At 51.8% G+C, this 10,997-nt stretch overlaps 1 protein-coding gene across 2 annotated transcripts in view; it reads right to left on the reverse strand.

Moving 5' to 3' along the window:
• Positions 1 to 10,773, reverse strand: part of rhbdl3 (rhomboid, veinlet-like 3 (Drosophila)) — a 37,274-nt gene extending 26,501 nt beyond the window's left edge. For both annotated transcript variants that reach the window (XR_002835796.2, XM_023792050.2), the window contains exons 1-2: positions 9,599 to 10,773; positions 9,075 to 9,098 (exon numbers count right to left, since the gene is read on the reverse strand). Coding sequence is in view for 1 of the 2 variants with exons in the window: in XM_023792050.2 (XP_023647818.1) it covers positions 9,075 to 9,098; positions 9,599 to 9,718 (144 nt within the window). In the remaining variant the exon portion in view is untranslated. The remainder of the gene's footprint in view (positions 1 to 9,074; positions 9,099 to 9,598) is intronic.
• Positions 10,774 to 10,997: the final 224 nt, after the last annotated feature.

A 10,997-nucleotide genomic window follows, 5' to 3' on the forward strand; every position in this document is an offset into this window, starting at 1 on the left:
AGGTGGACATTTCAGGTCCAGAAAGTAAAAATCCAAACCAGGATTTTGTTTCAACCAGCCAGTTGAGTATAAAGAGTCACAGTCACGGAGTACTCAACTGGTTGGTTGAAACAAAATCCTGGTTTGGATTTTTTCTTTCTGGACCTGAAATCACCATTGGCTGATGTTCCTGAGTAATGTGACAGCTGTTATCAGAGGGACTACAAACAAGGAGGAGGTTATGGCAGAAATCCCCATCCCCCAGTCACACCCTGCTGTGTAAGGAACAGGAAGCGGCAGAAGGCCTCATACCACCAACGAGATCCACTACCACCTTCTAACAAGCCAGCAGCTTAGCCCAAACCCATTATTCTGAAGGGGGGGCAAGAATAATATTGGCTGAACGTCAGTAGCTGTGTAGAAGTGGCTCTTTCTTTATCTGCCTCCATCAAAGCTAAGTGGACTGGCCAGCACTCCACAAAAACACAAAAAGCAAGGGGGATTGGGGCTACACCACCTGCCCCATCTGCCCCTGCCTCACATGGCAGGATACAAAGACCTGCTAAAGACCTGCAAGAGGCTTACACATCCCCTAAGTCTCACACGCCATTCAAAGAAGGGTGAAATGTAAAAACATATAGGGCACGTCTAAGTGCCCCCATGAGCAAAAACAGGGCTTAAAATCCTGAGCTTGAGTTTGACTTTACAGCAGGAGAACTCAGAAGAACCAAAAAAGAGTGAAATCATGAGGACCCAACTGCCCCTAGAAGACAACTTGCAAAGAGCCAGTATTCGGAAGCCAGACAACTGTGGAGAGCGATAGGTTGGGTCATCACTACGGGTCAAGAATCAGCACCACATCTGCCGTGTTGCTGACCTTTCCAGTGGACCCGAACCCCCCTGTGACATCCAGAACTTTTCCAACACATGGCAGACCACGATTAGGCGGGGTGATGGAGCACACCACACAGAGCAGTCCAACAGCATGTGGGAGCCTAACTTTCCCTGGATGTGACACCGTTTCCACTAATCTATCAAGGGTTAGAGAGCAAAAACTGACAGGTTAGCAGCAGTGGGGAAGACCTGCCCTCTCCCAGGAGAGCAGTCTGTGCTGAACCGCCTCCCAGCCCAGCAATCCCGGCTTTCACACCTCAGCAGACTCCTGCCATGATACTCTACTCTGATGTACACTCACACCTACACGGCACAGCAGATATTCTGCAGCAGGGGACTATCCTTGCAAACATAAGCGTTCTTTCCTCTAAGAGTCTCCCCCACAACACAGCTGGCTATGTAGCATCGGGTTTTAACCACAGTGCTGTTTGTTTCTCAAAGTAAGCTATCTGCGGCCTATCTGTGGGCGGTGGATTGTCGTGGGCAATCGATTCTGCCACACGGACAGCACCATTTGCCGACAGAGTCTTCAGGTAGCAAGAGTGTCTCAAGGCGCGCCGATGATGCTTACAGCACACGCAGATCACAGCAGCCAGCAAGGGCACATGACTGAAGTTCCATATAAAGGTCCCCACTCAACTGACACATCTGCCCCCCAGCACCCACATCTTGGGTGGATTACGCTCATCCTCATCAGAAGCCACAAAAACCAGGCCTGGGCACTGAAACGCAGGATGGTGCTCCAACAGGAGCCCCCAGCTGTGGCAGCTTTAGCTGGCCGGACAAACAAGCCTCTCCGTCATCAGCCACTTTCCTTGCGGCTCCAAGCTGAGTCTTGCGCAGAGGTCGATAACAGCTGCTCCCTTCAGGCCCCATCCCACCCTGCCACAGCTGAGATCCCACCAGCGTACCCAGCTCCCCCCCGATACTGAAGCTCGGGCTCCCCCAGGAGAGGCTTAAGACCAAAAAAGCCCCGGAATCCGGAGTGTCCGAGGCAACGGCAGAAAGGCCCGTCAGACGGCAAACAAAGACCCATGGCCCCTTTCAGCAGGGCGGGGGAGCCGGGGAACGCCTGTCTGGTGCTGTTAAAGACAACAAGCTGGTTTAAACACCGGGGTGCCACCAGGAGAAGGCAAACAGGAAATCAAAAGAAGGGCCAGTTCTACCCCAGGGCTCTACGTGAATGTGAACCAGGGAGGCAGGTGGACGACTCGCAGCAGGCTGCCGGGAAGTGAGTAAACACACACACACACACACACACACACACACACAGGCAAAATCCTTACAGACATCAGGATTACTTAGTACAAACCACTGTAAGAAACAATGGCTTTGAAACCATGGCATATTTAATGGTGTGGAAAAAGCTGTAATTACTATTGACCCCATCCACCATAAAGCAATTATTTACAACTAGTTTAGCTACAGAGCCTTTTGACGAAGACGGAACAAAGCCCAGCCTTCATTTTCTGGGGACGCATTCTTTTTCTTCCGCCCTTTCAGCAGCGTCTCTCTGTTTGGGACTGCCCCCCAGGTGACCCTCACATTGAGGGACTTCTGGACTATTCACTACAAAGATTTATGGGGTTTCACCTGGGGGGAGGATGTGGACCCATGCTGATTTTGGGGTAAGCAAGGCAGTGGTGAATTTGTAAATCTCAGGGTTGATGCGGTTGGGTCACTGGCTTGAAGGGGCTTTGAGGTGGCTGTGTGGGGGGGCGGGCGCAAGAAAGAACCAGCATAATTACACCGTCTAATATTCGGCATGCTGCACTTTCAGCCGAATTCTGTCTCCTAAGCCGGCTATTTGTCAGCCTGATCGTGCTCTGTTGTCATCTGCTGCAGCGATCGCACAGAGCGCCGTCTGTTTGGAAAATCCAGCTCCTGTAATCCCCCCGGGAGTCAGCGCAGACAGACGTGAGTCTCACCCGGCTACGCAACGGGGGGGGGGCGGCAGCGACGGCTGGCAGGTTGCTCCGGCCTGGAGTTCTCAAAACACACCGGGAGTCGCTGCAGATGTGTTGCGGTTTTCTGCCAAAATCAAGCTAAAGTGATCTTCCAGGCCTGGGGGAGACGCAGCTGGGTCTGGCCCAGAGGGGGTCCCCCACTCCGCCATCCAGCCTGTCATCGGCATCGCCTGTGGTTGCCATTTCCCCCTAAAGCAGCACTTTCTCCAGCTGAGACCTGCTGAGACTCCCAAATTCCATAAGCAAGCGGAATCATTTTTATCCCAAGGATGACTTGGAAAACACTCCTCCTGAAGTAATTAAAAGAGCTGAATTCCGCAGACTTTCCCGATCCCCAGTACAGCCCAGTACCCCACCTATAACCGGAAACTGGCAGGGGGAAACGGGAGCTGCCAGCTCCTCTGTGGCAGGCACTCAGCCGCATCGGCGTGGCGTTGCCATGGCGCTGATTATACCCTTTACAGCATCATGCAGCAAAACAGGGCAGCTCCGACTTCGGTGGCACGCTCCTCCTCCTGCGGGCGCATTTCCTGCGGTGTTCAGGATGACGCGAGACCTCTGTAATTCCCAGAAAACAGCGCCGTGTCTTTAGACAGCCTGACCCAGGAGTGCCACCAAGCCTCCCACTGCCTGCATTTCCATGCCTCCCCACAGTCATGCACACGAATCCCGGCACGGCTGCCATCAGACACGTACTGGCTCCGTGCCGGCAGTTCACGTGCAGCGCCACATGCCTTGGAAAACCGCACCCCCATCCCGATTTCAGCCATAAGAGCCGGTGAATGCCCCCCCCCTTACCAGCACCCTCTGCTCAGCACCTCACTGCAGTGCACCCCCCCCCCAGGATGATGTCACGTGACGGCTTGCTACGCAGCCAGGCCAGAGTATGTTTTGGGGGGCGATGCTTGCCAAGGTCACTGAGAGGACATGTGCCTGAAAACAGGCCCCTGAAATATCACGCTCAGCCCAGATTACTGCATACCGTCTGGCTCTGTGATTGGTGCTTACTGAAGACGGCGGCGTGATGTGATTAAAACCGGAACAGCGCCGGTGGTTTTATGGACCGTAGCGTGATTGTAGACCCCCACCACCATGATCCTCCACTTGGAATCTCAACTATATACCACTAGGCAGATTTCCTCAGATGGGAGACAGGCATAACGAGGGGAACAAAAAAGGCATTTTACCCGTCTATTTCCCGGTGGAAAGCACAGTCCTGCCAATTTCAGTAAATGAGCAAATTCACAGGTTTGGGGGGGGGGGGGGTGCAGGCAAGGAGCATTTTAAACGGGCCAATTTGTGGAGCTATTCAGGCGAACAGCAGGATGGCCACAACTGGGCCTGTCGTTCACTGCATGGGGCCCACAGGCCACAAGGCCACATCTCTGAGCGCTTACTGACACGATGCCTCAACACCAGACAAAACAGGGTAGTGAAGTTAAAGTCTTACGTGAAGGCATCAAGTAATTCATCCATCTTCCAGCCAGTTATCCAGAGTTATGGTGAGCCTGGAGGCTATCCCAGGAATCACAGGCAGGGGGCGCCCTAATGAGACACTAATGCATCACAGAGCATCCACTCACAAGCAGTTTAGAGACACCAGTTCAGCTACCTGCCTGTCTTTAGACAACAGGAAGAAACCCAGAGTTGGGGGCGATAACATGCAAACTGGATTTGAACCCACAGCCTTGAAGGAAGACAACAACAGTGCTAACCACTGAACCACCACGCGCCCTAATAAAATGTTTTTTTTTTTTACAGATTCTTCTCCGAGTCAATCTAACCACAAATAAGCTTGTTTTAGAGACCTGGCTGAAAAAATGAAATGTCTGATTTTACACGGTTAGATTTGACGGATCACCAGACCGGGCCAGAGGCTTGACTTGACTTGAAGGTCATCACTCAGCTCTACATGCTGAAAAAAGTTCAAAGCTTCAAAAGTTTATTACTAATCTCATTCTTTGCATTTTTTTTTCTTTGCAGAGATGAGAAGACAGCCAACCATTTTTCTCTATCGGTATCCAACCTGCTAGTCCTGTTAAGTTCCCCGGAGATCCATCTGGGGTCCTCGTTCTGGAATGCACCGGAAAGCATGCCCACCTGAGTCCATTTTCCAGGATTAAGCGTGAAACCTTGGACATGGGCCCCAAATATTAAAACACACACACTGAGACATCATGAGATAGCCTTCTGATTTAAGGATAATCTGCGTCTGAATGACAGTGTCTTCCTCCTCAGCGGTGGACCCATAAGCATCACAGTTTCAGACATGGGGAGTTAACGCTGTCGGTGTCTTTGATCCCCGCAGCTGAGAGTGAGACGGTCAAACAGGAGGACCAGCGTAGGAGGGGCCAGCACTGGTGGGAGGGGTTTCACATGGGCAGCTCTGCGCCTGTCCCAGTTTGACCTGAAAATCCATCATAAACCCATAGCTGGAACCAGGAACTATATCCAGTGCCATGCAGGTTTCATCATGGTCAGTGTTCGTAGGCCCACGCTCACTGGGATACGGGGAGTCAAGAAAGATTGGTGTGTAAGCAGCAACCTTTACTGACCTCAATTCACTGCAGTTATATGCTGAATTTTATGGATACAATGTGCCAGAAAGCACTGGACAATATCCAGAAGAAACCAGTAGTTATTTTCACATTGTTGTGGGGAGTAGCATGAGAACAATATTAGCATTGTCTAACTGCATGCAGTGCAGTGAAAGGGCAGTGAGGTCACATGATCAGCACACTACACCCACTGGACTGATGCAAAGGCCACTGGTTAGGCAGCAGGAAAACAGAAAGCCAAACATGACGCTGTCCACTTCAAAACGGCAGTTGGGGCATGGCGAGACCGGGAAGCTCCGTCAGAAGAGGCAACGGAGCAGAGTGGCAACCCAGCGACGAAGCTGACAGCTGGGCGTGACCTGGCAGCCGTCCTAGACTGGATCTGCTCCAGGAACTGCCCCGGAGTGCCACTCGTGGGGCATCGATTTACCCCCGGAAACAGGCCCCGATGTAAAGCAAACCCCTGATTAACATACTAAAGCCAAACGCGAACACCAAAGCACCCTGTCTTCCACGAGCACCTTCGGGGGACCCGGCTTCCGTTTGCGCTGGCCGACGAGGTCCGAGATGGGCCGCGGCTGTTGCCTGGGCTTCAGCCGGAGTTAATTAAGGGGTTTTCGCATGCTAGCAGTTAACGAAGGAAAAAACACAACAGGCAGAAACTCCTGTAGAGACGCTATTTATACCTGACTAAGAAAAGGCCGCACTTTCACACTTCATGCATGAAAACGTCCTCCTATTAACAACCGTTATTTAAAGGCAGCTACAAGTGGAGCATGGTGGCTCAGTGAGAAGCACTCTGGTCCGTTTGATTCATGCCCCTGGCTTTGCATGTGTGCGTGTGCATGTTCTCCCCATGTTTGCCTGGGGTCCAATAACATCTGCTTAGGTTACCTGGCATCTCCAAATAGCCAATAGTGTTTGGGTATGTGCCCTGTCATTGGACGGCTACAAGACCCTGTACTGAATATGCAAAACGGCTGGATGACTGAGCTGGTGATGTTAATGCAGTGTCGCTCCCAGGGGGGGGGTCTGTCTTTCAAATAAAGAGGCAGCTAAAGGAAGTGGGTCCACCAAAAATCTGTATGGCTTAGATCTATGTCTGACTCTCCCTCCCCCCTCGTGGCCCACCCCTGGAGTTCAATGCCCGCTGCCGCTAACCTACCCCATCATCTGTTTGCGAGTAACAGATGGGGACTCCAAGCAAGTCCAGTGTTTGAGGTTCACTTCTCATTATTCCAGTTCAGGGCGATCAGGCGTCTCTGCCCTTCACATACACCGGGCTGTAATTCCCACCAAACACACCCTTCCTTACTCTTCGCTGCTATGAAATGAGACGGGGCTCAGCGGCCCTGAGAATATTGCAAGCCTGATATTTCCTCTGATCGCGGGCCAGTGTTTATTTTGTCATGACTGCAGGCATGTAATTCTCTGGGAGGTTCGCAGTCAGTTCGCTGGCAAACAGGAAGCCCCGTGATTGGTCCAGACTACACATGGTCAGGCCACCCTACACAGCAGAGGAACAATCACTCTCATGTCAGGATTATTATTAAAGATCCCCCGACCCACTCTGCTTCCCCATGTACAATATCACAGGATGTTGGCCTTTATATTCACACTCTGTGTACAGTGACTGACCCTAAACAGCCACAGAATTCACACTGCCATATACAGAATAAGTCACACAAATTCATTTTTAGACTGCCACCACGGCTCCTGCTGGCAGGGGACGATGACGTCAGCACTTAGCAGGCGCTGGCGACGGGAGAGCTGTGGCGGGCGGCTCAGACACCTTCGCCGGCGTCGAGCGGAAAGGGCGCCTGAGTGGCACCGGATCGCACCTTGAAGCGGGTTGAGGCTCCCAGATATCCGGTGAGAGCTGAAGCGAAAAAATACAGAGTAGCGGGAGAGGGGACGGGCCGGAAGGAGGCCCTGGTGCGAGAAGCTACGCCCCGAGGGCCACATGCAGGGCTGGAGGGCGAAAGTGCTCTATGGGCCCACAACCAGTCTGAACAAGGGGCCCAACTTACCACCGGACTCACAGCAGGGGGGGGACAGGTGTTGCCCCTCGCTGTAGCAAACACAGTTTGCAGAGGGGAATATTTAGCCCAATACTACTATTTTTGACTCCCTTATGCAGAAGGACTTTATAACTCTTTAGGGAACAGAACCCCTTCCCAAATAGCACGATGCCCTTAAGATCACAGCGCGAGCAAATCTGTGCCGAAAAGCCCAAAGAGAACTTGAGAAACACACCCCAGAAGGACAGCGCATATCTGGTTCCCGGCCAGCGGGGCGGCGCCGTTTTCACTCGGCCAGGTGGCTTTTAAAGCGATTTTCGGAACAGGTTTCCATTTACGCCATGAAACGCATCCGGGGCGAGGCAAAAGGTCTGTGATATTCTTGATTCTTGACCCCACTCCGCTGTGACTGACCACACGAATCAGTTTTACCTCCGCTATGTCCTGTCTGGGAGAAAGAGCTTATGCTGCAGTGAAACATTCTCCTGGGAACGGAGAGGGCTAAAACAGCACACAGAGCTTTGGTTAAAGGGCAGGCGAGAGCGTGATCAATTGCACACAGACAAGCTGGAAAACACTGCACCCTCTCTGCCTTTCAAATCTGTCTTCTCAGAAAAAAAGAGCGTCATTCCTGGACGTTTGTGTTCTTCAGGATATGACGCCCTGGGAATCAGAATGACCCTCAGGTCACCTCCTTGTTTAACAAATGGAAAGGTCACGGAGAGGTGGCCAGGGGCGAGGGGGGGGGGGACAGGGGTGACAGCTACAGAGGATGAGTAAGAACTGGTAACCAGCAGACAAGAGCAGGCGGAAGATTCCCATTGGGAGATCTGGCCATGAGCCACTTGGAAAAACTCAAAATGATGCCACACAAATGGGAAGGGCAGAAAGCCCCCCCCCGAGCCCCCCCGAGCCACGCTACAAAAAGCCTTCCATTGGCCCCCATTAATCCAACACACCGCAGCCCAGAGCGTGAAAGGGTGGGTCTGACACTAACCCAGAGAGCCCCCACCCCCGCCTCCCCATCTTCCTTTGTCCTCTGGAGGGGGGGGGAGCAGTGCAATGAATACGGGGGCCATTCCTGGCAGGTGCAGCGACAGACTCAGGGCTCACTCGCCGTCTGTCAGCTCCGCCCGCCTCCCCGCCTCTCGTACCCCCTCTCCATACCCCCCAGTTCACCGACTAATAGCAGGGAAAGCCAGTAACTATACACGGGATTAGGTACCACTCTAATTCAATTTGCACGGGTCAGTGTAAGGATCGACACACCCGGGAGATCTTTCCCTCCAAAACACTGAGGGGCGAGCTACCAGTGCCCAGAACAGGGGCCCCTAACACACAGACCGCAAGCGGAATCCAGCCCTTCCCCTGCATCACACAGGCACTGAAAATCCCTTCTCTGCCTCATACTGCTTAAGAAATAATTATGAATTATGATACATATGACATGGCAGCGTATCTTTAGGTATTCGCAAAACTACCGAAGCACACTATGCAATAAATCGCCTTCTTTCGCTAGCTGCAGCTTCGCTGCCCTGGAGTGCATTCTCGCAGCCTTCACAGTCATTCCCTCTGCCAGCCTGTGCGGCGTCTCGCCAAGGGTGAACATGCAGGAGAAGCGGCAGCAGCCGGCACACGCACACGGGGCTACGTACCTTGTCGAACAGAGATTTCCATTGCTGAGACAGGAACGGAGCCGGAAAGGGAGAGAATTGAGTATGAGAAAAAAAGCCAATGCACCTCCTTGAGTAATTAAAAAGATGATGCCACATCTCAACAATAAGAATAGTAATTTGTATATCTTGCTATTTACTTTATTATTACTGGTTAGACCTTAGAAATTAGGTTAGTACCGTAGAAATGAAGTGTGATAATTAACATCAACTGTGGTGATTTCACTGATTTTTACACTGATGTCATACATATAATTACCTTCTGAGGTGTCACCCAATTCAGTAAATAATCATCTATTAACCCGAGGTGGACAATAAGAAACGATTAAAATTAATAAACGCTTGCGTTAAAAGTGACGGGGTGTTAATTGCAGGAATCGACCACACCTTAACAGCGCACTGGAAAGTTGAGACTATTCACCTGCGTTATGATCACACCCCTTTGCATCTGTGCAAAAAGAACGGCAATGAAACTCGGGAAATGTATCACACATCGGGCTACTTACGTCCTCCGGGGCCATGGGAAGGACATCGATACTCTCCAGTACTTCAATCTCATCTCCCTCGGCGTTCGCCGCCACTGCCGGAGAGGAGCTGACCTGGGTGTCCCGAGCCCCGCCGGGCATCCTCGGGCTGCCTCTGCTCCCCGGGAGGCTATCAGATTAAATCCTTCCGGATGATTTTTTCAGGATCGTGGGAGATGACTGCCATCATTCACTATCACAGGCAGCCGCCTGCATTTGCAGCCCCAGTGCAGGGATAAGTGTCTTGGTGCGACATCGCAAACGGTGCCTTGGCTTCGGAGCCAAACCGTGGGCTCCAAAAAAATGCGTCGTTTGAATAATCCGAAATCGGTTTTCTGAAATCCCGAAATAGACAGAAACGAGCAGTCTTAGCTCGGTCTGTGCAGTCTATATTGCCTCCGATGTTTAAAATACCGATTTGCTCATAGATGTCAAAAAGTTGTATGTCGAGACGCTGAATGCCGCTGAACTCGTGTCCCTTTCCCTGCCTAAGCTGAGCACAAGCGATCGTTTTATGTGGCTCTGCACCTGCACCCGTATTTCGCTCTGTCCGTGACACCAAGCAGCAAAACGACCATGACTGGGACAAGAGCGATGCTTTAATAAACCGGCGCCCGGAGACTTTCCCGATCAGCCCCTTGTTTGACTCACCTGCTGAAGAGACCGGCAGCTTTCAGTAAAACGTCATCTCGTCTCCCTCCCCTCCTTTTGATCCCATACCCTTAAACGCAGTCCAACGAGCAAGATATGGATGACACGAACGAAACAAAAGTTGAATTCCGTACTTGCGCGGCGAAAGGGTGAATTTGCATTAAAAACGCGCAAACTCATGTAGCCCCCAGTAAATGCATGGATATTATAGTAAAACGCTGATGCAATACGCAAACACACTGACTGGCAGACGGTAAGAAGTCCCAGCGCAAGAAAATAGCTTTTTGAGGGTGATAAATGAATGTATAAGGAGGTGCGTCAGCGTACCTCGCTGCTGTTTACCGCGACGCAGCTCGGCTCCCTGCCCGCTGCCACTGCGCGCCGGCAGCGTGGATCACAGACCGACTCCCCCGAACTGGCCCGCATCCAGGCAGCTCGCAGACACCTCGCCGGTGACGCTACAGCGGTATCATGTCAAGCAGCTCTCTGCTATCTTGCACATTGTATTCTTGTTCCTCCATAGTATGAACCCCACCTCCCCCGAACCCCCCACCACAAATAATCAGGAGTGGCATGGTGATATTGAACCCAAATCCTCCCCATTATTAATCTTTTTACGACGGGGGGTGGGGAGAGTTACACTATTGTACCAAGGACAGCTAGTGCTCATTTTTCCGAAAAGAATGAACATGTCCCATTTTTGCTGATAAATCGTGCATGGCTGGTGGGA

The sequence above is a fragment of the Paramormyrops kingsleyae genome, chromosome 5, assembly GCF_048594095.1.
Source record: "Paramormyrops kingsleyae isolate MSU_618 chromosome 5, PKINGS_0.4, whole genome shotgun sequence".
Classification (NCBI taxonomy): Eukaryota; Metazoa; Chordata; class Actinopteri; order Osteoglossiformes; family Mormyridae; genus Paramormyrops; species Paramormyrops kingsleyae.